The following is a 27,921-nucleotide window of genomic DNA, read 5'->3' as shown; positions in this document are numbered from 1 at the left end:
GAGAAGAAGAAGAAAGAAGAAGAGAAGAAGAAAAGAAGAAGAAAGAAAAACAAGAAGAAGAAAAGAAGAAGAAAGAAGAAGAGAAGAAAGACGAAGAGAAGAAGAAGAAAGAAGAAGAGAAGAAGAAAAGAAGAAAGAAAAAGAAGAAGAAGAAAAGAAGAAGAAAGAACAAAGACGAAGAGAAGAAGAAGAATAAAGAAGAAGAGAAGAAGAAAAGAAGAAGAAGAAAAGAAGAAGAAAGAAGAGAAGAAAGACGAAGAGAAGAAGAAGAAAGAAGAAGAGAAGAAGAAAGAAAAACAAGAAGAAAAGAAGAAGAAAGAAAAACAAGAAGAAGAAAAGAAGAAGAAGAAAGACGAAGAGAAGAAGAAGAAAGAAGAAGCGAAGAAGAAAAGAAGAAGAAAGAAAAAGAAGAAGAAGAAAAGAAGAAGAAAGAAGAAAGACGAAGAGAAGAAGAAGAAAGAAGAAGAGAAGAAGAAAAGAAGAAGAAGAAAAGAAGAAGAAAGAAAAACAAGAAGAAGAAAAGAAGAAGAAAGAAAAACAAGAAGAAGAAAAGAAGAAGAAAGAAGAAGAGAAGAAAGACGAAGAGAATAAGAAGAAAGAAGAAGAGAAGAAAGAAAAACAAGAAGAAGAAAAGAAGAAGAAAGAAGAAGAAGAGAAGAAAGACGAAGAGAAGAAGAAGAAAGAAGAAGAGAAGAAGAAAAGAAGAAGAAAAGAAGAAGAAAGAAGAAGAGAAGAAGAAAGAAGAAGAAAAGAAGAAGAAGAGAAGAAGAAGAAGAAGAAAGACGAAGAGAAGAAGAAAGAAGAAGAGAAGAAGAAAAGAAGAAGAAGAAAAGAAGAAGAAAGAAAAACAAGAAGAAGAAAAGAAGAAGAAGAAGAAGAGAAGAAAGACGAAGAGAAGAAGAAGAAGAAAGAAGAAGAGAAGAAGAAGAAGAAACTACGGAAGCCTTCGTGCTTTCTATGACAACCGAGAAGCAAACGCCTGTTTGGATTGGCTATTGATCTGAGTTAGTCTCGCGAGCAAAACAACTATTTTTAACACCCGCGAGGATGAACAAATACATGGATGGACATTTTACAATGCTTGACTATCGTTCGACACGCTATTGAAGGAATATTGCGGTTTGTTTCACTAGCACAGATAAAAAGATGACATTTGTGGCTTTCTCGAAATGTACCGCGAGTTTCTCCGCTGTCCGACGAGCGTCATCTGCTTGTGGCGTTAGCTCACTTCACCACGAAGACATGTTTGCGGGCCCAACACTGCGTCCTGCGACTCACAAGGTTGTACCACACTTGGAACTAAGGAAGCAGTTTCTGGTGCCGATTCGGGAAGATGTAAGGTTGGGAGTCCAATACGCATTGTTCATGTCAGATGTTGGATGCGTTGTAGCATCGATCGAATCACATCACATCTTTCACAAGGATTGTTCCTGCTTTTCAACGTCGGAAATTGGGTGGATGCATTGCTAATTGTCATGCTGCGTGAACTCGCTTTCATCAAGGCCACTGAAGTTTGAAGCCCTGCGTGTAGTTTTACCGTTTACCTTTTCCTTTTTTTCAATCATCAAACTGCGTGAAAAACACAATCGATGTGCTTCCTTTTCAGACACAGTTGAGACTGCAATGGATGAAGACAAACTCTGTATACTGAAAGACCCTGCTGGAAAGCCTGGTCTAGCAGGTGATCTTGACACTCACTCACGCACGCACATACTGTGCTCATTTCATCGTTTTATAATTGTGATACATCTACGGTAATTCTGACTTTCCCTCGATAGACTTGTTTGCATTCTGTAAACTGGGATCTCCTCGTCCAAGGGTGTCAAACCCATTTTTGTCACGGGCCACGTTGCAGTTACGGCTTCCCTCGGAGGGCCGTGATGACTGTGAACCCGTATCAAATATTGTCTCATATAATGACATATACCCAACAAATTGATGGATAGCCAGTTTCAAGATCAGAAGCCAATACAACAAAAAGATCGACTATTATTACATTTATTTCAAAAAGGTGATTGGCAACATAAAATGCTTGCAATATCTCAACATTATACAAGCAAAGACACCAATTTTGGTATTTTCACAAGAAACGTGAAGTCGACACACATGATTTGCTTTCGCGGGCCACTTTAAATGACGTTGCGCGCCGGATCTGGCCCCCCGGCCACCGGTTTGACACCTGCGCTCTAGCCTATATTGTATGTGCTAACACACAATTGTTGCGTTTCAAAAAGAGAAGTAAATTCATCGTTTTTATGCACATTTCGCTTCCTACCTTTTTGCGGTCTTATTTGAACTTGAAGGCGTTTTATAATTTTCACAATTACAAATAATGTACAGTAGGTCACAAACAGTAGCACCTCAGGAGCCTACGGTAACGCAAATGGGTTCGACAGGAAAACTCCCAAACGCAAAGGTCAGATTTTCAACCAAAATGTTGTGGAAAAATATACCTCAATCGTCAAACAGATTGGACATAATCATCACGTCAAATGTCAACAAATGTCGTTGGACTTCAGCTCAGTTTGTTTGTTTGTTTTTTTTTTTGCTTATTCGATGGCTGTGCTTTTTTGTGATAGCACTACAGCGAGGTCAAAGTACCATCGATGGCCAAAACAAAAAGTCTAATGCTAACCATTGAACACCAAATGACACTTATTGCAAACATAACGTGCGGCATCGGTGCAATATGAACGAAAAAAGGATTATTAAAAGGAACTACCGAGATTGCGATCAGAGTTTACTGGGATCACTCGCTCCGTAAGGACCCCAGGGGCCTCGGGTGCGGAGACTTGCGTGGATTTCCTACTGAAACATGGCGTACGTCGAAATCCAGAAAATGTCGTACGTACAAAATATCCAGATGTATGAAAGTGCGCGTACTCGCCAATCCGAGCGCCTTTCCTTCGTGCGTCCCGATCAACTTGGAATTGAGCGCGCACGTAGGAGTAGCCGACCCCTCCCTGTCCGCGCCCACGTCCCGTCCGGCACGCCCACGTCTGGTGCGGACGACGAGAGACAAAGGAGCGAACGGCCGCCGATGCCGTTCGTGGGTGACGCCGCTCTCCCGGGGGGCTGACTCGGATTACCCCCGAGGTAAATACCGTGTATTTTTCAGAACTCGCAACTCATCCCAATGACATAAAGGTTCATGCATAAATGTATCGAGTTTGGAAGCGATCTTTTTTTGAATTCAAATAGAAGCGTGCCGGCATATCAAAGAGCGTGACATGTTTCATGACTCAATTTCTGATTTTAAAACCTAGGAAAGGACAAGCGTTCGCTGCGCGCCACACGTTCGGAGGATTCCTCTCCCGTCTGCGGCGTCACAGGCACGGAGGGTACGTCGGCGGTCACCGGCGCATCCGGCCCGGTTCCGTCCCAGTCCGTCCGTTTCTGTTACATACGACTTCGATGCATCGCGCGCTATTGTTGCCATACAATCCAGAGGTGCACCGGCGTAAAGGTGTGGCGGATTTGGACTTTTCCTTACTTTACTACGCACGGGGGTTATCAACTTGAGTTCTTTGCACACGGAGACGATCCGGGGCTCGTTAGATCCGAAGCTGTAATTTAACCGGCTAAAAACAGACAATCGCTAACCTCCACTACTGACCAGTAACGATGCTGTTAATACGGGATCGAATTTTGGGGGCGCACGTGATGATGATTCCAGGCCTCTCGGCAGACAAACGCCCGCCACTCCTCTAAATAGTCGAAAAGGTTATTTTGGTAAAATAGGGGGGACCCTGTTTAAGATTTGTTTTCAGTTTGCTTTTGTTCTCATTTTCAGAAAAATCCGGATCATGCGCTCCAGAAGAGGAGAAGGTTGGTTGGCTTTTGTTGAAAAAGAACGAAAGAGAGAAGACATTTCAGAATATCTGTCTCGCGTGCAATACCTCGTTGTCAGCAGTCGGGTTACACACCTCAACGTACTACGAGACGCTCGTTTTGAATTCCCCTATGTTACAGAAGACGTGCATATCCAGTGCAGGAGAAGAAGATCTGAACACTAACGGTACAGTGTGGACGTATGCTCCATACACTCGCTAAGAGGAACCATGAGTCCAATTTCTTCATTTTCATTTTCTTTTTTGGGAGTGACTCACTTGAAAGTCCCCCCCGAAGTCATTGTCGTGTTTCATTTCTGAGAACATGAAATATGGTTTGAAGGTGAGTGGTGAACACGTGCAAAGACTGACAGCAATGTAGTACCGAATGATTGCGCGACAGCCATCTCGGCTTGCCAAGTTTTTGGGGCGGAGCTAAAACGGGGTCGCGCTTACGTCGCCAAGGAACGCCGTGAGTCGGCCCCCCCGCTATGTAACGAGCGAGCACCGACTGTGGCTATTTGCCAGAATGGCCAGTTACTCGGCCATCGTAGCGTAGCCATTTCCGCCACGACTACATCGCGCAGTTAGCCATCGAGCTAGGTCTACAACCCGAAAAGTACATCATCTCTGAATTGTTTTGTGTTTCCTGTCGTGGGGACACACACCGATGGCAAGTTGGACGTCTCCGCTGCAAATTTTGGCAGGATTTTGAAAAACACTTCTCTCGAGTGTGTCAAATTTCCCAGACATTTTTTTGGGCCTCTTTGGCGGGCCTTTGAAACACGGTTCCTGGGAAGAGGCCATTTCCCCGATGAACAAAAAAATGGCAAGAAGAACCTCGAAGTGCAATTGTTGACGTAGATTAGTTTGAGCCTATTGGTGTTTTTAAAAGCGCTATTTGTGTTGAGTTGTGAACAATCCTCTTTCCCTCTCCGCCTCCTTATTTGCGCTTTCAGGTCCTTGGTCACAAAGGACTATCTCTCGCTTACTCAGAAACACCTTGAATCCCCGTATGAAGCGGCTGTTACCCGGTCACAGTCGAGATGATGACGGGGAAGAAGAGAGAAACTTTGTCGGAGCCTGCGACCTGGCGTCCGGACCGTCGGCGCCTATTCGGCGTGTGTCAGTGCAGTGGCAACATGTTGGTGGGGCACAAAGGGGTTCTCCCGAGGTGAGCTGCCGGAGTCCGACACACGGTCATTTGGTGTGTGCGAAGGTCGGGACCGCACTCCTTGACGTCGTTTGGTTTCCTTTCTTCAAACGTTAACGGAAAGACTTTCTTTTCCTGATCTGCTTGCTGCCTCGGCCAATCCCGATCCCAAAGCACAAATGAACGCAAGCGTGCTTCAGATGATCGAAATCGGTGTCCGAGGCACCCGTTGGGGTTGCGACCCATAAATGGCGTCCGATGACTTGCTATGTTTTCCTAATTTAACACATTATTGTGGGGCTGCTCTTCTGGATAGTGATGAAATAAAACCCTTAAGTGAAAGATGTTCATAAATACAGACGTCAAACTAATGAAACGGATGTGGAATTAAAGTTGGGGCGAGAGCTTGTTTTTCCACATGGTCAAAATCCTCGCTTTCGCCTCTGATCCTGGTCAAGGTCTGCGCCAAGGGCAGGACTGTGCCAGGTGACGGTCTTCTCGTTGTGCCCGCTTCCCCCTTCTTGAATAAGCACTACCAGTCTCTGTGGAGACTCGTGGAGCAGAGGTCACTGCTGCTCTTCATCCACGAGTACACCAGGAGGGTTCACTCAACGACCGCGTACATCTCCAAAGTGGCCCACCTGCTTGACGATCACTTGAGGAAGTCACACCTCCTATCCAGCCGAGTAGGTCCCGAATGTGCAATGAGCAATGTTCTTGTTAGGTTGTCACAGTTTTGTTCTCTGGCTATACTTGGCTGCATGTTATTACTCTATGGGCATTTCTGTAACTGCGTCAAAAGTTCTGCTTTTACAAATGGTGTCCAAAGAACGCGTACCGCTATTTATTGAACAATGGGTTGCTTTTATAGTTTATAGGAATGCAACTGTCCGATACCATACTGAGAGCTGTTGCTCATACTTTGTTTACTTCCTGTAGTTACACAAGAATGGAAAATATTGGGCACACATTTTCCAACCACAATAATAGACATTGTTGAAATCGATTGTCTTATCAGCGTCAATCAAAACTGAGCATAATTGTAATGAAGCTGTCAAGATATAAAAGCTTACTTGAATATTGGAGGTGGTAGATTCTGAATTTGTCTTTTCCTTTTTTTCTGTCCACCGCAGAGCCCACACCTCTGCTCCTCAGCCAAGGTCCAGCTTGTCTCCCTGTGCCAGGAGTTCCGCATTCATCTCAATCACTGGTCTTGTCTGTCTGCAAAGGTCCAGTCCGACCACCACCTCAGGCGTGCTCTGGGCTGGCAGAACAAGTTGCTGGAAGAAATGAGACAAACTCTTAAGTTGCTCGGCCTGCAGGGTCTGGTTTTAACGGAACGTTACGTGCATGCTGTTCTGTTTGCCATGGGACAGTCTGATTTGGACCACATGCCAAGGGAAGTCATGGCAGATATTGTAGCTTGTACAGACCTGTACAACAAGGTGTTGGAGGAGCAGAGAGTACAGCACAACAACACCCATCCGTGGACTAAAATATTCAAACAGATTTGTTTTACCACACTGACAAACAGTCAGAGACACCATCCTGTTGTTGTCTCAGTGAAAGACCTGCTGAATGGTTTGGCAGCGCATCATGCAAACTCGGCAGCTAATCGGCTCCATTCGTGGACCGGCCAGCGGTGTGTGTGTAAATCCGAATTCCATACCGAGCAGGGGATTCCTACCAGTTTGCGGTCCAGATTCCCCTCGACCTTAACCTGGGAGCAGCTACGGGATCAGTTCTTTATGTTCCCCTCCTCTTCTCACACCGGCCACTCTCCTGAACTTAACTTGAAAAACACTAGCAAGGAAAATGGTCAGCGTCACCCGACTTTAGAAAAGGCAACATTTTCCCCAATCCACGATACCAATAGGGGGAACTTATCCTTTCAGTGCCAAACACGTACTTACAGCGCTGCTCCTGTACGGACAGCTCGAGACCACAACAGCCCTTTGAGAAACTGTCAGCATTTGCAGAAGTCAAGTCCACCCGCCACCTTCCCAACCATCTCGCTGTCAGGCTTTTTCCAACAGGACCAGTCCAAAGTTGAGCTACTTTTGCATGTGCTTGTTGCCTCCAATGACCTGCTAGCTCCACCGGTATCGCATCCATTGACCCCGACGACACAAATGTTTCCGCCCTCTGTAACAATAGACCCGCTACCGCCAAATGGGAAGGCTGATTCAAACCGCAGGGTCAGGGACTGCGATACGGAGGGTACTTGCCAGCAGATTATTGAACTGGACATAACCACCAGGTTAGCAGTCAATCTCAGCTAATTGTTCCATCCACCATCATCATGCTTTTCAAATGTTATTACTTTCTGATGAGAGAATCAGAATAACTCTCTTTGAGGCCTTTGAATTTTGTATGCGGTTTTTTTCTATCAGGTTCCCATGGGGGCGAAAAATCAGTTATATGTGTAGTGAGACACACACCTTTATTATGGATCGGTCCATTGGGCTAGACATCTTAGTTTTTGTTCCAGCAACAGTTTGGGCAAGGTTATTTTCTTTTCCATCCCCAGTGTTCAAAGTAAGAGCAATGCAGGCATGATTAGAATGCTTTTGGTATGGAAGTGCTTGACTGGCCCCCACGTAGCGCGAACCTTGACTTCAGCAAACAGCTTTGGGATGAAATGAAAGTGGTGTTGTGAGCCACATCCTTATGTCAAACATCACCACTGACCTCACCACTGCACTGTTAAAAAAAAAAAAGCACTCCTAAATGTTGTAGAAAGCCATTCAAGTTTTCACAAAAGGACTGGAAGTGTTACTGGAGGAGGCAAACAAACTGAGTTACAGAAATGCGATAATTTGGGGGAAGCCAACAATCGCATAAAATCCATGTTTTGTTTGATTTAACAAGCTCCGTGTGGATGTATCAGTCCAACTTGAACAGCACACCCCAAAAAATTCTTCTGGGATAGGCCAGTACCAGTTGCCACTGCGCTGGAATGAACAAGGTGCTAGGAAATGCAGAATTAAAAGTGTTTTTGTCATAGGTGATATGGTATGACTCCTTGTAACTGGCTCCAAGTCAGCCCTTGGATCACTCAGAAGTTCCAAAATTGCATTGCTGAGTAGATCATTTTTGTGGAACAGGCTCCAGCACGCACGCGACCCTTGTGAGGATAAAGCGGGACAGAAAATGGATGGATGGGAACGATCCAACCTCCACATCACCTGTCATTGTGGCTCCGCCTCCTCATCGTGGTTGTGGGCAGCTGTGCTATTTGCACGTGCCCTTCGAACGTGGTAGTTTAAGATGCAAAATCAGGCGTCACGATTTGTCTTAGGTTGCTAAATTAATCAACAGCCGGAGGAAGAAGTATGCGAACCCATTGGAAGTTCTGAAATGTTTGCATAAATTGGTCATGTGGTCCGGTCGTCATCTAAATCACAAGACTAAACCAAGAGAGCGCTCAAACCAGCGATGCCCGAATGACGGCGTGGCGGCCGTTTGCGGCCCGTCGTCCGTTTTGTAGCGGCCCGCCCGCTGCATGAAGTGACATTCACGATTGACTTGGCCCGAGTCGTACGCCGCTATTCATTTTGACCACTTTGTACACTGGGTCGCAATGAAAATATAGAAATATGAATATTGACGGTAAATCCCACCTGTGATCTAATGCTAATATTAGCTAGCCCGTCAGTAGACTTTTCCATGGATTTATAGCATAAGCTGGCGATTTCTAAAAGGATGTATTTAAATATTCAATGTGAGGATTGTCATTTTTCATGTATCATACGCACGGCCCCAAAAAATCCTTCGACCTATGTAGAATGCATTTTTACAGTGCGTGATTTTGCTTTTACCCATATGATCAAAACGTATTACGTATTATTTGTATTTTGTTGGTTGTTTCAAATAATTACCCTGAAGTTAAGCATTTTATTTGAACACGCAATACTTTCTTTTATTTAGTCAATGAGAAAACACACAGTTGTGCTCATGTTTGATTACCCAAGCAGAATTTCGCAAGATGGGTACAATTATTTAAAGAAAACATGAAGGACCAAACGAAACCCATTTAATTTTATTTTCATGGGATTCAAATTGAACTGTCAAGCATTTCAGAAAAGCATTATCATGAAACAAAACATAACCGTAAAGAAATTAATGGTGGTGGTGGTTCAGTCATCAGTCGTATTTAAAAAAAAAAAAAAAATGAAATAAAGGCGGCACGGTGGCCGACCGGTTAGAGCGTCGGCCTCACAGTTCTGAGGAGCGGGGTTCAATCCCCGGCCCCGTGCCTGTGTGGCTTTTCTCCGGGCACTCCGGTTTCCTCCCACACCCCAAAAACATGCACGGAAGGTTAATCGAAGACTCTAAATTGCCCGTAGGTGTGAATGTGAGTTTGTTTGTATGTGCCCTGCGATTGGCCGGGATAGGCTCCAGCATACCCGTGACCCTAGTGAGGATAAGCGGTGTAGAAAATGGATGGATATATAATTTCTTTGCATATCTTTTACCAACACTACACTAGTGGTTTGGTTTGAGAGTATTTAATACATTTAAGAACATAAATGTGGCCCTTGCATCCTTAGAGTTTTCTGTACGCTGTTCTTGGAAGAAAAACTCTGGACACCACTAGCTTAAACTAATACCCCCCCCAAACGATGATACTGTTTGTTTTCATATTTTTTATTGAAAATAAAATGTAAAGATTCCCATGACGGAGGAAAAAGTCAGTGAAATAGGACTTTTCTGTAGTGTAAGTGTCGTAGTGTACAGCTTGTCTGCCCTCCATTTGGGAGATGTTTTCATTCATGCGCGCCGTGACTCTTTTCATTCAAACATATGTAAAGTGGCACAAGATCAAATATGCCAATTGCCCTCACACACCACAACATACTGTTGAACTATTGCGTGACAGTGGTTTTCTGTCTGTGCCTTTTTTTTTTTTTATATAAAGCTCAGGTGCTGGTCAGCAAGGTCCCGGTGAGGCTGTAGGAGATGTTCAAAAAGCTGAGGATGAATGCGTTCAGCGGCCTCGGTCTGTTCAGTGGCTGGACCTCGGCCGGTCGTCGCTGTTCGATGATCTGTTGGGACAGTACCGTACGCTGCTGTGGGCTCACTGCAGCAAAGCCCTCTGGCTGCAGATGCGTGTGCCACACAGAGCCAGAAGTACAGGGAGCGTCAACCTCCTCGACAACCACAGGAGGTTCCAAGTCCTTCAGATAATCAACCAGGCCTCGGAGACAGGTGAAACGATAACTTCTGTGCCGCACGTAGCATAGTGCACTGCGACAGACATTCTGAAATGTGTCAGATGATGTGACTTTGGAGAGAACGGTCCAAACTAAAAACTGTTCAAACTAGCTGTTGTGTGTCATTTTGAATTCATATCGCGTGAGTGTTGAGAGTCAAAAGTTGCCCAGTTGTGTTGTGTTGATTGTAGACACGTAGCCATTAAAGCATGCTTAAAAAGGAGTATGTGTTGTAATTTACTCTTTAAAATATTTGAATTAAATCCAGAGAGACTCTGCATTTCTGATTTATTATGTCCAAGAAGAATGGATTGAGACAAGTACGTCCGTACGCCGAGTATTCGAATAGGTCAACAAATGGATCTTTGTACACCTGTCTAATACTGTAAAGAATGATGAAAGTCGCTAGAAAAATTTTATTTTGTTCAATGTTTCTTCCTCATAAACCAAGAATGATTTTACATTCAGAAGCCGATTTTGTTGTTGTGTCTAAGTGACATTTTGTTGATTGCAGATCGACTTCCGAGGGAGTGCAAAGCCATGCTGGAGGAGTTCAGTCTCAGTATGTTAGTCAGTGCAGCACATGCTCAGTGGGACTATGGTTAGTGTCTAATACAAATGAACAAACACTCATGCAACCTTAACTTTCATTAGCAATTCAAACAGAGGGAATGTATACTTTCCACCATTTTATCCCATGTTATGAGGTTAGAGCAAAGCCCTGGACGGGGCTATGTTTGACTGTCACTTTTTACTTGACTATGGGTGGTAAATCAATCATACTTGCTGAAGATCCTCAGGTGCATCCTTGAATATTGGTGAAAGGAGGGCCCTGTCTGTGGTTGTCCTCGTTCACAATCATGTTGAGGGTAATGATCCTTCTTTTTGATTGAGGAACAGCTTTTTTTCAAAGATTCTCTGGTCGAAGTGGATTATCTCAAAAGCCCAACAGTAGGCGCTGTTGATTGCAACAATACATCGAGGAAATCAGGAACGTGAGGTGCAAGTCGAAAAGGAAAGGCGCGTTGCATACCTCAAGAATAGTTTGGGGGATAAAAACTGTATATTGTACCATCACCTCACGCAGTCCTCGGTCTCCACTCTTTTGTCAGTGGTCTGCAGAGGTCTGGGTGCAGCTTTGAAAGACAAGTGTCTGACGGAGCGAAACCCACACAGCAGGTCGATGGCGCCGTCATCAAATCAAGACGACGGTGTGATGATGTCTGTGACCGCAGAGTACTTGCTACAGCTGACTCCTCCTCTACTGTCCTCTCTGTCTCACTGCAAAGCACCAGGTAAACATAATGCTGTTAATACCAGTGTGGCAGCCTGTTACCGTTGCTGAAGGATTTGTTGTATTGGTTGGTTTCATTGAAATGACTTCAGGTCAGATTTCTTAAATCTTCGCCAGGGAACACTTCAAACGTTTCAACCGAACAAGCAACTTCAACAGAAGTGTGAACCAAAGCATGGACTCTTGTCAGTTTTCTTTTTCATATCGCAGGGGTTACGGTCCCGAAAACCCCCGCAATAGATGCAATCTGTGAAATATCGACCAATTATTGTATTATTTATCCATCCATTCTCAATGGATTCTCTCGCTTAACCATGCAAACACCACACTGGAAGGCCGGATTGCTCAGCGATCGGTAAAAGTTTCATATATGCAGTTCAATGTCAATAAATAACACTTATTTTGTCCACTTGGGGGTCACCGTCCTCACATGTTCCACGAGTACAGGAGGATGTGCCTTGCTTTAGTGACCTTGAATATCAATCCATGCAAACGTGTTGTCGACGTGCTATTGTTTAGGCGATATAGTCAGCCAAAAGCATTATGGGAAGTCGGGCCAGCAGATCCTGCTGCTTTCCAGAATTCTTTGTGGTGATGTTTATAACTACAGTGTTGTAGTTGTAGAAAATCAAGCTAAACGTCGCTCTATATTTGCAATTGTTCTGAGTGTGTCCATGAGCTCGCTATTCGTCAGGCGAGTTTGGTATTTATGAATGTATTGAATGCGTCTCTCTACTGCGGCTCGTGTGTTCAACAGTGGCATCGAGTCATGTTCACTGCCTCCTCGAGCAACCAAATGTAGGATGAAATTAATCAGCAAAGTTTCTTTTTTTTCCCCAAAGATTACTATATTGAATCTGATCAATTTAAAAACAAATCTGCAATAAATGAACCGTGATACACTGAGGGATTACTGTAATTGCAGGAATACAATAAGGTTTGGTACATCCAACAGAAGAGCCAGTCTGAGTTCGTCACCTTGTAAAGAACTTTAGTATAGGAAAACAAATCCCATTTGTCACAGTTATATAATTGCAAGAGAATTGGTAAATTTGTATTTTCTGACCTTTAAGAACTTTGATGATGTTACTCTGCAAAACAAAAATCAATCACTCTGGCTTGTTGAATTCCATCGATGGCAGCACAGTTTTTAGTACCTTTTCTGTTTCAGGTTCTTTGAGCCTTTTCCCATCTCGGACCGCTTTTCACAGATGGACTCTTAGCTTGACGTTAGCTACAGTGCAATTGTCTACAGTCTGGGTCATGTCCAAGTCCTGCCAGTTCCTCTCCTCGTGGAGCCTCAACAAGTTCTTACTCATCACACAAGGAGACCTCAAAGTAAGCCGTTAAACGAAAAAAAAAAAAACCCCGATACAACACTGTAGAACAATATACAATACTTTAACGGGAAGTCCTGTGAAAACAGTGCTCCAGAGAAAAAATTGCGAGGGCCCGGTTCACTGATGTTGGATGAGAGGACCTGACTCTTTCTGCATTGTTGTTCGTCCAAAAGATGGGGTGCAATTAGAGTTCTGCACGGTCGTTTTCCAAAAGGCCTCGTTGTACTGAAAGCATGAAGATGAGGTGACAAATTCCTTCTCCTCACGGGCCACATTGTAATTACAGCTTCCCTCAGAGGGGCACTCTGACTGAAAGTCACATACTGCAAATGTATAATCACCTCGTCATTACCTATACATGATTGCCATATCTGTATTATTATAATGTACATAATATATATTATTAACAGCATATTTAGTCTGAAGTCCTGAGTCACGGAAATGTCCGACGACCCAATCGTAATACTGTTGTTCAATGTATGTTAAGAAGGGATTTGGTGGGAGGAGGGGTCAAAAATGCTTGCAATACCTGTAGAAATTGACGAAAATGTTGAACTTTTTGTCCAGAACTGATGTCAAAATAAAAAAAGAGCAAATCCATTTGGCAAGAAACACGAAGTAGACACACTTTATCTTCTTTATTGGGCCACAAAATGTGTTGCGGCCGGCGGCCTGGATTTGCCGCAGGCCTAGCATTTGACACCTGTGAAGGGGTCAACCGCGGTACCTGATTGGGTCATTAAGGCGTGTGTCTCTCTCGCTGCTGTCCTTATTCAGCCTGTATGTGCATATCGTGAAATGGCGATGAGATTTCAATCCTGACTTAGAATAAGAAGGCAATTCTTGATTCTCTACAGGTGCTGAGCGAGTCGTCGGACAAAATGGTGCAGCGGACGAAATCTTTGCTGATGAACTCGTACAGTAATTGTCTTTGCACTCCTCATAGCCATCATCCACTTGTACTGAAGCAGCAGCTCCAAAAGGTTGATGCAGCTTCCTCTGAGCTCCAGGTGACATGCTTGATCCTCTGGAGTTTCCATGCAAAGCGTTTCTTCTTCGGAACATGAAATGAATGGCATCCTTAACAAGCCTTATTCTTCCAGTAGTCCTACTTTTTGAGACATTTTTGTTTGGTGGTGTGTCGTGAGATTTTTCTAGTGTAAATGGATGGCGATAAGCAAACCGCACAATGTAGACATTGATGTCTGTTATTGATTGATTGATTGATTGATTGATTGATTGATTTCTTTTGATCAGGCTTTTTCTTCTCTGGTGCTAAAAACCTTTTCTGATGACTGCAAAAGGATGTCTGCGGCTCTTTTCGAGCAGACCATGCCCTCTGCTGCACACTGGAGACTCAACCCCAGGCCAGGTGCTGTACTTCAGTATGACTGCAAATTGATACAACCGTCCTCTTTGTTCAGAAACATGTTCATAGGATTTGACACAATGTTCATACTACAGAATATAATTTTCTCCAATTAAACCCACAGGTGATGCGATCCAGAAAATTCAAAAGTGCAATGTTTGTTTTGATCAAATTTGAATTGCTCTCATTGTCAAGTACTGTCATGGCATCATGCCTCAGACCTTTTCGATTGGCTGTCTGGCACAATATCTATTTTTTTCGTCTGTTCCCCCTCAGTCAAAATAGTTTATATCATTCGAGAGCAGCCACGTATATGAAATAAAAACCTTTGCTGTTATACAGCACATTTGCATACATTTAAAACCTTCATTACTGGGAGGATACGTCATGATTCCGAGTCGGTCTTGGTGCCTTTTTCAAGACCACTTTGGCGGTTGTAATTTCCATCAATTCCATTTCATCCAATATTGATCTCTCCAAATGAGCTTTTGCTGGTTGTAATGCGTTTATTTTTGATCAACTGTTTTTTCAGGCATTCCTATCAGTCCCAGCGAGTATGCGTCACTCGCTGCACAGAATGTGATTGGTCAGGTTTTGGATGGTGTGGCATTACTGTCTGATGAGATCCGCATCCAGGCTCTTAGTTTAACCCTGACTGCTTTCATGGAGGCGTGGATGGAGCACATCCTGAAACAACGGATAAAATTCAGGTATATTCCTGCAACAAAGAAGTGAGTAACATTAATATAATAGATAGATAACTTATAGAATATCTATTGTCTCTTGTGCTTCCTCCTCAGCGTGCAGGGAGCGCTCCAACTGAAGCAGGACTTTGATTCGGTCAGAGAATTTATCTGCTCTGACAGATATGGCCTACCAGAGGAACTCCTTCAGCGTCTCCTCAGCCTCAGGTGTCGTCATGCCCTGGTGTATCTTACATCTTAACCAACTCAGTCTGTAATGATATGAAGTTGGGCTGCGTGCATATTGGGGAAAAAAATAACATTGGGATTTTCGTTAACCCTGCGATATATATTGCGATGTTAAAAAAATACAGGATAACATACACCTAACGTGAAAACCAGCACACATTTCTTTTTTTTCCCCCCTCTCTACAAAAACTGTGCTCAGCAGAGCGCAAAGATATATGCAGAGCTGCCAAATGTTCCAGAACGTCCACATTTTGTTACGGAAAGCGCTGTACGTTGACTCGTTACGACTGTAACACTGATTGTTCCGGATATTGGGAAAATATGTCTGACATTGCAAGCGCGTACACATTAAACAGTTTGCTTGGTGCACGCAAGTTTATTGCCCGCCTGACAACCCGCGGAGGCGAAAGTTCTCTTTGTGTCCGGTTTCAACGCATTGTAATTCACTGATCATCACCGCCATAGTAGCAAATAAGCTACTCTTCTTACCACGCTTCTTACAAGTGTCACGAAGGGGAGGACGTGGAGTGGCTAGGCGAAGACGATGTCAAAGCCATGCTAATTGCTAAGCTATCGTGTTGATTTGGTAAAACAACACACTTGTCACGTTGGTCGACTGGAACCGCTTTTTAATGAATTAGTACGTCACTGCACACGTCACTTCTGAACATAGGCAGGTTAAAAGTATATTATTATGATGAACAAATATTTGTAATATAAGATAACATTTTATTAGTCCCACAATGGGGACATTTGCATCGTTTCAGCAGCAATTGTGGATATAGGAAATATAAATATGTAGTACAAATAGCATGCAAGAGAAGACGTAATTACATTTCTTCTTCTTGCATGTAACGTGCGCGTTTGAATTTTGACGTTTGAGATCTGCTTTAATAGACTTTTTTTTTTTTTTTTTTTTTTTTTTACTACCAGGGTTGTAGACAGAATAGTCAAAAGTGAATTAATCCATAGACACCGATATTTTTGATGGAACGTTGAAGTCTCATATACTGGTACTTTGATTCAGGCTCCAACTGTATCCACCATTACAAGGTTGATGTAATAGAAACATTAAAATGACATATTGAAGCCATAATTTATTAATGATTATTATTATGACTGTCACGCGGTAATGTTCTTGACAAAATTTTGAAAATGTGGAAATTCAGACAAATTTGGACAAATAGTTCTGGAAAGGAATTTCTACGGGCTGGTAGCTGAATATGGAGTCATTTGTATAAAGTCTACCTGTTTAAATTCACTGTAGTATTGAGCAATAGTCCAGCCGGACATGAAGTTTCTCCTCATTATTGTCTCAGACGTGCCGGCACTTACCTCAGCTGACTCTGGGCGAGAGGCAGGATACGCCCTGAGCTGATCTCCAGCCAATCGCAGGGCACACATAGACAAACAATCATTCACACTCGCATGCACACCTATGGGCAATTTAGAGTCTTCAGTCCACCTACCATGCATGTTTTGGGAATGTGGGAGGAAACTGAAGTACCCGGAGAAACCATACACAGACACGGGGAGAACATGGAAACTCCACACAGGCGAGGCCGGATTTGAACCCCATTCCTCAGAACTGTGAGCCAGATGTGCTAACCAGTTGTTCACCGTGCCGCCACATATGCATGAGTACTTCTATATTTGAATGCATTAGTTTAAGCAAAATGCGCTGTTGTACACACCTGAAGTTTATCCCTTCAATAATGCTGTTTCTCCCCCCTCCTCCCAAGTGTAATCGGTTGCAACATGCATTCGTTCGTCACATTCAGAAGAGAGATACAGTAAATGCATACAGAATTGTTTCCCGTGTCCTCATTAGTATCATACAGCAGCTGAAATAAGTATTTAACACATCACCATTTTTCTCACTGCATATATTTCCAAACAGCACGTTTGGGGCCATAATACGTAAGTGGAAAGCCAATCACACCACCATAGATTTCCCTCAATCAGGTGCTCCTCGCAAGATTTCTGACAGAGGAGTGCATAGAATAATTAGAAGAGTTTTCCAAGAGCCAAGGACCACCTGTGGAGAGTTTCAAAAAGACCTGGAATTAGCAGGTACTGTTAAAAAACAGTGAGTAATGCACTCCGCTGCCATGGCCTGTATGCACGCTCATCACGCAAGACCCCATTGCTGGAAAAAAAAGCATGTCAAAGCTCATTTAATGTTTGCTGAACAACATTTGGACAAGCCAGTTAAATACTGGGAGAATATAGTCTGGTCGGATGAGAGCAAAATGGAACTCTTTGGATGCCATAATGCACACCACGTTTGGAGGAGAAATGGCACTGCACATCACCCTAAAAACACCATTATGGGTGTAGGAGTGTTTACTATTATTATTATTATTATCCAGTGATGACTATAAGTGAATGAGCTCAGCTGTCATGTTTTGTATCAAACGTTTTTTGGACTGGACCCAAAAGCAGATGGAGGCAGAAGAAGCAGTTGGGAATGGTTTATTTGGGATAAGCGCGACGTCAGGAATTCCAAGGCATGATTGTGGTCATTCGGAGCAGGGGTGGGGTGTGAGCAGGTGAGAGAACTTGGCAAAGCGGCCGGAGTGAGCGTCGTGGCAGGAAACACTGAAGGGCACTGAAGGAGGAGGAACAACAAGGAGTACGTTCAAGCACGGGAGTCAGCAAATCAATCTTAATGTTGAGGAGGCCATTGTACCGCGTAGGCCATTGTACCGCGTGGGAGCGAGAATACCCTGGCGCCGCATCCCCGAAGAGTCCTGGTGGAGACGGGCTTGAGCAGCGATACATGAAATGTGGGATGGAGCTTGAGAGATTGGGGAAGCTTCTACTGTACAAGGAAAAGGTCCAGTGAAACGTGGCGTGAGCTTACGTGATTTGGTTTGAAGAGGGAGGTCACGGGAGGAGAGCCACACCATCTGACACACCTTGTATTCCAGTGTAGGAGAGCAATGAAGATCCGCCAACCGCTTGTTTCTTTCGGCCGACCAATTGAGTGTTGCCCTGGCGTCTTTCCAAATAGTTTGGATCAGCCTCAGGTGCTCCCTCACCGCCACCTGATGCTCCGGTTCCTTAAACAGTGGGGGTTGGAAACCATAGCATGCCATGAAGGGAAACATACCTGTGGCGGAGCTGGTGAGGGAGTTGAGGGCATTTTCGACCCACGGGAGAAAGGTGCTCCAGGAGGGGGGATTGCATGCGGCAATGCAGCGAAGACAAAGTCTATGGGGATACTGTGAAGTTTGAACACGTGAAGGACTAGAAGGTTAGCGGTCTTGAAGGCAGAGGGTAACTTAGGAAGGCGTACGTAGTGGACACACTTGGAAAAACTTTCTATTACGGTAAGAATGACAGTTACCTTCAGAGTGGGGTAGGCCGGTGACAAAGTCCAAAGCAATGTGGGATCAGGGGCGTATCGTTATGGGTAACAGATGCAAAGTTTTTCTTCGGGCACAGACTCACGAACTCACGGGTGTCTGTAGCCAGGATAGGCCACCAGAAGTGTTGTGGGATGAATTGGATGGTTCGGGTGATTCTGGGATGACAGTTGAGCTGGGAGTTATGAGCCCACTTCAGAGCGGGCTGAATTGGATGGGAAGAGTCGGTCTGGAGGTCCGGTCTTGGCGTCAAGTTGGGATCTTTGAGCCTTGTTAACCACGAAGTAGGAGGAGGGAAGGATGGGATCCGGTTCAACAGAGCTGGAGGGGGGTGAATAGAGGCAAGAGAGGGCGTCAGACTAGCTGTTATGAGACCCAGGGCGGAAGGAAAGACTCAAGTTGAATCAGCTGAGGGATAAGGCCCTACGAGCCTGCCTGGGGTTAAGGTGCCTAGCAGAGTGGAGATGGGCAAGGTCCTTGTGGTCTGTCTATATGTGACGAGTTCCGGTACCCTCCAGCCAGTGCCTTAATTCCCCCAAAGCCCAAACGATGGTCAGCAGCTCCCGATTTCCTACATTGTAATTGCGTTCGGATGGTGACAGGCGACGGGAGAAGAAGGCACAGGGATGTAGTTTCTGGGTTTCGGGATCCCACTGGGAGTGGACGGCCCCAGCTCCCGTATCTGAGGCGTCAACCTCGACAACGAACTGGAGGGAGGGGTCGGGGTGTCTCAAGATGGGGGGGCTCTGGTGAATAGTTCCTTAAGGCGTTCGAATGCTTGAGATGCAGCGGCGGTCCAATGGAATGGGGAGCTGGTGGAGGTGAGACTTTTTGCCGGGTCCGGTTGTAGTTGTCCTTTGGCAATGATGTATCACAGAAAGTGCTCAGAAGGGAGGTGGAATTCAAACTTTTCTGCTTTCACAAACGGGCGGTTCTCTTGTAGGCGCTGAAGGACTTGGCGGACATGTTGATGATGATCTTCCAGTGAGCGGGAGAAGATGATGATGTCGTCTAAGTAGACAAAGACAAACCGGTTCAGTTTTGTCTTTGTCTACTTAGACGACATATCATGGAGGACGTCATTGATGAATCTTTGAAAAACTGTGGGGGCGTTGGTTAATCCAAAGGGCATGACCAGATCCTCGAAGTGTCCAAGGGGAGTATTAAACACAGATTTCCATTCGTCCCCCTCTTTAATGTGGATAAGATGATATGCGTTGCGCAGGTCCAACTTTATGAAGATCTGGGCGTCGCAGAGGGGCTCTAACGAGGGGTCAATGAGAGGCAGTGGGGCTTTGTTCTTAACAGTGATCTCATTGAGACCACGGAACTCAATGCAGGGGCGGAGAGTAGTATCCTTCTTCTCGACAAAGAAGAACCCAGCCCCAAGGGGGGGAAAGAAGGGCCGAATAAGTCCAGAGCCAAGGGAGTCACGGATATAGTTTTCCATAGCACTCTTTTCAGGATGGGAAAGGTTCAATAGGCGACTGGAGGGGCTCCCGGCAGGAGGTCAGTGGCGCAGTCATAGGGGTGGTGGGGGGGGGAAAGAAATGCCAAGATCCTAACTGAAAACAGTGGAAAGGTCTATTCTTCTGGGACCCAGGAGGAATCGATTGGAGGAACAGGTGGCTGAGGTTTGCTGGAGGTCAGGACGGCCGAAAGAAGACACTGGGAGTGGCAGAAGTGACTCAAACCGGTGATTGACAGGTGGGTCCAATCTATGGCATGGTTGTGTTTCTTAAGCCAAAGGATACCAAGGACTAATGGAGTCTCCGGGGAGGGAATGATAAACAGCTGGAGGGTTTCACTCTGATTTCCTGAGATGAGAAGGGTGAGTGGTGCCATCTGGTGGGTAACAGGGGAGATGAGTCGCCCGTCCAGTGCCGTAACCTTTTTAGGGGATGGGAGGGGTTCAAGGGCTATATTCGTGTATATCAGTCATATTTACGGCATTGAAGACCGGTCAGACCCCTGAGGCAGAGAAGGAGACCACACCCATCGACTCGGGTTTCCCTGCTCAATTTCATTCTATATGCGTGAGTCACCCCCGAAGCAGAGGTTGAAACTCAGCATGCTTTCAAATAAACGATTGCCAACTTTGAAACTGTCTCACGCAGCGATCAAGCATACAAAATGATTGTTTCAACTTTAGTTCTGGCAAATCAACTACTTATTATTCAATACAACATCATTTCGTACTGTTTGGCTTCAAACCGAGAGGCACAGTTCTTCTCAAGTAGTCTCGTAGTCAGAACTGTGGAATCAACACATTGACACAGAAAACAAGGTATACATTTAGAATATTCATGGTTTGTTTTTGTTTGGTGCAAACGTGGGATTTCTTCAATGTCATTTTATTGTCCATTCCCACCACATGGTACACCATCACGTGGAGTCCAAGTGGCAGTGTCACCATTGGGGGGGTGATCATGTTCCACTAATGAGGAGTAAGTGACCATGTTCCATTGTTCAAGAGTCAGCAATTAATTTGTTCCCCCAGTCGCGTTGTGGGAGTCATGAGGAGACTTGCAGACCTTCTAGGTCATACTGCGTGTCTCTACAGTGTCCTTGGCCTTCTTAGGTTTTACGAGGGGGAAAGACCGAAAATGTCAATGTGACTTGACACAGATATCCAGTGACATGAGGGTCTTGTCCAAAGGAATAGTTGTATTTTTGTTCATGTGGAGGTTGGATATTCGCTACAGTTTTGATTAATTATGGATTTTCAAATATGAAATTTATAAATGCGGTATATAATGTACACATCCATCCATCCATTTTCTGAGCCGCTTCTCCTCACTAGGGTCGCGGGCGTGCTGGAGCCTATCCCAGCTGTCATCGGGCAGGAGGCGGGGTACACCCTGAACTGGTTGCCAGCCAATCGCAGGGCACATACATACAAACAAACAACCATTCACACTCACATTCACACCTACGGGCAATTTAGACTTGTCATTTCACCTACCATGCGTGTTTTTGGGATGTGGGAGGAAACCGGAGTGCCCGGAGAAAACGCAGGCACGGGGAGAACATGCAAACTCCACACAGGCGGGGCCGGGGATTGAACCCAGGTCCTCACAACTGTGAGGCTGACGCTCTAACCAGTCACCCACCGTGCCGCCATAATGTATACATATTAATTAAATATCAGTGTTATATATATATATATATATATATATATATATATATATATATATATATATATATATATATGCTCATGGAATTACGTGGACGTCTGGCTGATGCCGTTGTGGGGGTCAATGTCACGCTGATTTTAAATTGATTCTGGGAGCCAGAAAAAAATTCTTGACGTCTGCTCCAAGGCTTATTCCTTGTCTCACTTGAAGTAACAGATATATAAACGCCACATATATGCGGTAAATCATAATATAATATGAAACTTGACTGATATTGTTTCTGTAACAGTTTTGATGAGCAGCGTGGTTATTTCCCTTGTCTTTTTCCAGAGTATTTCAACAGGTGGACTCTGCAGTATTATGCTTGCTTCAGCAGCCGCAAGTCAGACCGTATCTGCAAAGGAGAGCATGGGAGCCTTTCACACGCTGCTGTGAGTTGTGTACTGTGAAGTCAATTGATGAGGACGTGAGATCATACATGCTTTGATAACACAAACTGGGTGGGGCGGCTAGACTCGGCCGTTTCACAACCCAGTGGTTGCAGGTCCAATCCCCAGTCCTCCAGTGACCAACGTGTCCTTGAGCAAGATATTGAACCTCCAGTTCCTCTTTCGTGTGCTGTGGAATCAGTGGGTGAATAAGAGTACTGTTTTACAGTGCATTGAATATCTTGAGGTTTAAGGTGCAAAGATTTAAACATTCCTCTTGGTAGCTCCAGAACCCCTTTACAAACCATAACTGCCATTTTGAGGTGATTAGTTACGTATATAGCAGTTTAAGTGTTAATATAACTCAGGATGTGTCGTCTGCATTTTGAATCTAGCTCCTTCCCGTCTTCAGCTATCATCAGCAATTTTCGGCTGTGATGTGACAGCAACCAACCTCTCTGGTCGTTAACACACGCACACACGTTATTGTTTGGTTTATTGCCGTGTGTTTTGCTATTTCACAAAGTTTTATTGTGTGGCAGCTGGTTGTACTAATGATGCGGGCAGTGGCAAGAGCTTCTTTAGCTTTCCAAGGGATACATGACTAGTTGATCTGTGAAAGTCAATCGGCGGGAAGATGCACATCTGTGACTGCCTAGAAAGGTGGAGGAGAGGGTCCTGACTGTAGTTTGTGCCTATGCACCAAACAGCAGTTCAGAGTACCCACCCTTTTTGGAGTCCTTGGAGGGAGTGCTGGAGAGCGCTCCAGCTGGGGACTCAATCGTTCTGCTGGGGGACTTCAATGCTCACGTGAGTAATGACTGTGAGACCTGGAAGGTGACCCTGATCAGAACCCGAGCGGAGTTGTTATTTGACTTCTGTGCTCATCACGTATTGTTCATAACAAACACCATTTTCAAAAATAAGGGTGTCCATATTTGCACTAGGACACCCTAGGCCGTGGTCGTGACATCGGACTTGCGGCCGCATGTCTTGGACACTCTGGTGAAGAGAGGGGTGGAGCTGTCAACTGATCTCTGACTGGGACTCCTGAGGCAGCTAATGGGTACCAGCTGGCCAAGCGGAATGCAGCTTTGGTGGTCGCTGAAGCAAAAACTCGGGTGTGAGAGGAGTTCGATGAGGCCATGGAGAACGACTTCCGGACGGCTTCGAGGAATTTCTGGTCCAATATATGGCGTCTCAGGAGAGGGAAGCAGTGCGCCATCAACACGGTGTATAGTGGAGATGGCGCGCTGCTGACCTCAACTCGGGATGTTGTGAGTCAGTGGGGAGAATACTTTGAAGAGCTCCTCAATTGTAGCGACACGCCTTCCCATGAGAAAGCAGAGTCTGGGATCTCTGAGGCGGGGTCTCTGATCTCTGGGGTTAAGGTCGGCGAGGTGGTTAAAAAGCTCCTCGGTGGCAAGGCCCCGGGGGTGGATGAGATTCGCCCGGAGTTCCTAAAGGCTCTGGATGTTGTGGGGCTGTCCTGGTTGACACGCCTCTGCAACATCGTGTGGACATCGGGGACAGTGCCTCTGGATTAGCAGACTGGGGTGGTGGTCTTCCTTTTTAAGAAGGGGGACCGGAGGGTGTGTTCCAACTACAAGGGAATCAATCACACTCCTCAGCCTCCCTGGTAAGGTCTATTCATGGGTGCTGTAGAGGAGGGTCCGTCGGGAAGTCGAATCACTGATTCAGGAGGAGCAGTGTGGTTTTCGTTCTGGCCGTGGAACTGTGGACCAGCTCTACACCCTCGACAGGGTCCTCAAGGGTGCCTGGGAGTTCGCCCAACCGGTCTACGTGTGTTTTGTAGACTTGAAGAAGGCGTTCGACCGTGTCCCTCGGGGAGTCCTGTGGGGGATGCTTCGGGAGTATGGGGTACCGAACCCCCTGATACGGGCTGTTCGGTCCCTATACGACCGGAGTCAGAGTTTGGTCCGCATATCCGGCAGTAAGTCGGACTCGTTTCCGGTGAGGGTTGGACTCCGCCAAGGCTGCCCTTTGTCACCGATTCTGTTCATAACTTTTATGGACAGAATTTCTAGGCACAGCCGAGGCGTGGAGGGAGTCCGGTTTGGTGGCCTCAGTATTGCATCTCTGCTTTTTGCTGAGGTGCTTCTGTTGGCTTCATCAAGTCTCACTGGAGCGGTTTGGTTGGAATGAATTTCAGCACCTCCAAATCTGATACCCTGGTCCTCAGTCGAAAAAGGCTGGAAGTACCCTCTCCAGGGTGGGGATGAGATCCTGCTCTGGCAGTCTGTATTTCAAATGTACTCCACGTGATATTGCGCCCCCTTTTCCAGTGTCCTCCGTCGCATCGACTCAGTCGTGACCACCTTTCAACGTCAGACTTTTGTGGCTGTTAAGTAGTCACGAGCCATCATCAAAGTCAGGCTCCGACCTCCTGATGGGCTTAAACGTAGGGTTTGACGACAAGTCTACTTCCAGTCGGCAAATTTGTGTTGAAATCCTCATCCTGCTCTAATTCCCCAACGTCCTCACCCATTGAATGCAAGCGTAGCACGTTATTAAATGACAAGCATTAGATCAATTCGGGTAGTCCTTGCGGTGGAAAGAGTAACTGCACCCAGGACGTCTCAGAATCACGAATGTTCAGGTTGACAACTTGCTGGAAATGTGTATGTATCACAAAACATCCATCCATCCATTTTCTGTACTGCTTATCCCCACTAGGGTCGTGGGTGTGCTGGACCATTACGCAACTTTAACAATGCAAATACGAATTTGAACCGAACCCATAAAATCTTTGCACCCTGACCTGAAAGGTAGACAAGCCCTGAACGTGTGGTAGCCTATTTACTAGAATAGCACTTTCTTTTTTATTCAGTCATCGTTTCTTTGGCCACATGCGGTATTATTCGAACAAATCACATTGAATTCTTTTGGCTTTTGTCAAGGTTTTGATTTTGAGGCTCAATGATGAAGGGGCATACTGTATCTTGAGGATTGGTGTCTGTAATTTCCAGAGTTTCGCAATATACTGTACTGCATACAAAACGCTGGAATATTTGACGTAGTTTAAATAATATCTGGTAGTTTGCACTACCAGATATTAATGGGATGAACCAGTGTGTGTGTGTGTGTGTACATATTTCCAGGTCCCACTAAGAGCAGCGGAGACAGCTTACATGCAGCGGTGGGGAGCAGTATAACCAACCTGAGGGGTATGGAAGGGGACTACATGACTCAGTCTAATCCTTCTGTTGGAAGCACTGACATCCCTTCAGTAGACCCGTTTATCCCAGGAGAGCCCTACCTTGCGCCAAGGTACACTTTCAATGTTATTAACATGTTGAATGTTTTATCGTTTGAAAAATATAACATTTTTACCAAGGTGGTCCCCAATGTCCAGACAGACAAGGCTTTCTCTTATGATGCCAAACTTCCATATTATGCATTGAAGCGATTTGAATACAGTGGAACCTCAATTTAACAGACCCTGATTGAATGGATATCAGAAGTAACGGACCGTCTGGACAGAACATGTGTCGAAAAATAGTTTCCAGTTGTCACTTAAACGATCATTGACAAAGTCTGTTAGTTCCAGAATTAGCCACTGTTGTTTACTGATGCTGTGGCGCAATATAGGCAGAGACTGGGACACGCGTACTTCCTGGTCACAGATGTACAATATAACTAGATCCAACCAAAATTCTCAATTATTGCTTATTTATCAACGATTTCCTGCGCCTTAAGGGTCGACGAGAAAAAAGTGCTTTGTCTCTATCTTGTGCCATCTGCAGATAATTACAAACATTTTATGGTGGGTGTCAATGACTTGCAGATTTGCATTTTCTCATAGTACCGGTGTTTCGAGCTACTAAAATACATGTTGTGCTTTCCCTTTTGGACGTCCAGTTTAGCTCTGGGTGCTTCTCAACAGGACTGGTTGGACTTGAGGATCCGTACCAGTTCTCGCCGCTGGAGGTTCCCGGGACTGCGGTGTCTTTCCAAGTCTGAACCCTAATCAACAAACATTGAACTCATTCTCTGGTTTCACAAAGAGAACCGACTCATTGAATGGGACACTCTATTTGATCAGCAATAGCACTGTTTTGAAAGTTATTTTGAAATAATGAGTTGATCGAGTCATCACACAAGTTGGGTTTCTCTGAGCCATGAATACATATTTGAAACCAGTCGCTCTGTGTTGTGAAATCCACCCACCCATCAATTTTCTTTCTCGTATTTTGTTCAGGTCCACTCAAGAAAATCCAATAAAAAAACTCATCAAATTTCTAGTAATCCAATTATTAAAATTGTGTGTTGCATGCTGCCCAATCAGCATTGCCTTTGTGTCGAGGGCCTACAGTAAATTAGATTGTCTGGGAATGTAAAATTGTTTTCCTCCAGACGTATTGGAACAAAATTGCTCTCGACCAAACACATTTGGTTTTGACATCCAAAAGACACATTTATGGCCAGAGAGGAACATTGTTTTAGGTACATGGATTCACAGCTGGATCAGATCCAGAACTTAGGAGATCAGGATAATGCATGACAAAACAGCACATTTTCACAAGTACCAGGATTTGGAATAGAAAGAATAGAGTCTGACTTTTCTGAATATTGAATTAATGGGGACCTTTGGATGTTTCCTCCAAAACATAGGTGTCAAACTCAAGGCCCAATCATGGTGGTCAACTTCTGTGATTTTTGCTCAAATCTGGACCCAAATTCTAAATTGTCATCATAATAAACAATAATGTTGAGATTTGCATTTTTCTGCTCCCAAACCCTTCTTCTACAGTAACTTAAACAATATTTGAACAAACTATTATCCTTGTCTTCTGATTTCAATTCTTCTCCAATTTGTTGTCTAATGGTGATGATTAAACATTTATATGGTATCACTGAGGGAAATCGTAACAACAATGCGGCCCGAGACAAAAAAAAGAAGAGTTTGACACCCCTGCTCCAAAAAGTGCATTAAAACCATAGATTATTATTTTGGAATTAACATATGCGTTTTTGACACAAATAATAAACTGATAACAAAACATGGTAAAATGTAAATACATGATAAAAAAAGGCTTTGTTGTGTTATGTGTACAGCATGTGGAAAACCACCATGCCATGTTGACCTAATGACAAATGTGCACAATTTAGACAATAGCGCTCCATACGACCTATTCAAAATGTCAGACAAACTAATTAGATTGCACGGCAAGGTGGTGCTTCGAGGTCATTTTTAGAAATATATGTCATGCTCGAGACGAGAGCCGACTGGCTCATGACCACAGCGAGCCAATCACAAGCGTCGGCTTTCGGAGGAAGTGATATGAAAACAAATGAAGAGCTTTGGCAGCTATTTTTCAAATGTATATAACATTGTAATCATGGGAATTTCAAAAAACAATTGTAATTTAATTCAACATGCATGGTAGGTTGATTGAAGACTGTAAATTGCCCGTATGTGTGAATGGTTGGTTATTTCTGTGTGCTCTGCGATTGGCTGGTTCGGGGCGTGCCCGGCATCGAGCCCGAAGATAGCTCGGTTCGGCTCCAGCACGCCTTCGGCGAAGCGGTACAGAAATTGGATGGATGCATTTTCTCCCATTCGTCGAATGGATTACAATTCCATGTAGTAATTCGAATGCATAATGTCGTTACGTGTCATGAGTTACTCCTTAACACTGAATAACGTCAATAAGACTTCAACTGCTTGAACACGACGCGACACCGAACTTTTGCATTCTTCTTTTGTGACGCGTAAAGCAGTAGGTAGGCCGCAGCACACTAATTTCGGTGCTCGTGGAACATGATGCGTTTGGACCGATAGGTGGCAGTATTATCCTTTGAATAGCTGCCCATGAAACGAAGAAGA

At 44.7% G+C, this 27,921-nt stretch overlaps 1 protein-coding gene across 5 annotated transcripts; it reads left to right on the top strand.

Annotated features, from left to right (window-relative positions):
• The first annotated feature begins 1,250 nt into the window (after positions 1-1,250).
• Positions 1,251-26,868, top strand: ccdc142 (coiled-coil domain containing 142). 5 transcript variants are annotated; one of them, XM_061685087.1, is made up of 17 exons: positions 1,251-1,335; positions 1,607-1,681; positions 3,794-4,018; positions 4,790-5,004; positions 5,442-5,669; positions 6,117-7,243; positions 9,905-10,194; positions 10,714-10,800; positions 11,312-11,494; positions 12,665-12,831; positions 13,691-13,843; positions 14,091-14,205; positions 14,735-14,912; positions 15,003-15,113; positions 21,973-22,073; positions 25,193-25,361; positions 25,953-26,868. In XM_061685087.1, exons 2-17 carry the CDS (start codon positions 1,624-1,626, stop codon positions 26,059-26,061), a joined length of 3,516 nt encoding a protein of 1,171 aa, XP_061541071.1. In that variant the 5' UTR covers positions 1,251-1,335; positions 1,607-1,623; the 3' UTR covers positions 26,062-26,868. The 5 variants fall into 5 exon arrangements, with proteins under 5 accessions (XP_061541071.1, XP_061541075.1, XP_061541073.1 ...); XM_061685089.1 differs by lacking the exon at positions 1,251-1,335 and having other exon boundaries at positions 1,596-1,681; positions 3,794-3,828; positions 3,973-4,018; XM_061685091.1 differs by lacking the exon at positions 1,251-1,335 and having other exon boundaries at positions 1,590-1,681; positions 3,794-3,828.
• The last annotated feature ends 1,053 nt before the right edge of the window (positions 26,869-27,921 follow it).

The sequence above is a fragment of the Phycodurus eques genome, chromosome 9, assembly GCF_024500275.1.
Source record: "Phycodurus eques isolate BA_2022a chromosome 9, UOR_Pequ_1.1, whole genome shotgun sequence".
Classification (NCBI taxonomy): Eukaryota; Metazoa; Chordata; class Actinopteri; order Syngnathiformes; family Syngnathidae; genus Phycodurus; species Phycodurus eques.
This window is presented reverse-complemented; position numbering and strand designations above follow the sequence as displayed.

What these genes read in the sequence shown, in the direction of transcription:
- ccdc142 (XM_061685087.1), top strand. Translation starts at nt 1,624, where the DNA reads ATGGATGAAGACAAACTCTGTATACTGAAAGACCCTGCTGGAAAGCCT. An exon ending in CACACCTCCTATCCAGCCGA is followed by an intron (nt 5,670 to 6,116) that starts GTAGGTCCCGAA and finishes TGTCCACCGCAG; the next exon opens with AGCCCACACCTCTGCTCCTC. An exon ending in GAACTGGACATAACCACCAG is followed by an intron (nt 7,244 to 9,904) that starts GTTAGCAGTCAA and finishes TTTTATATAAAG; the next exon opens with CTCAGGTGCTGGTCAGCAAG.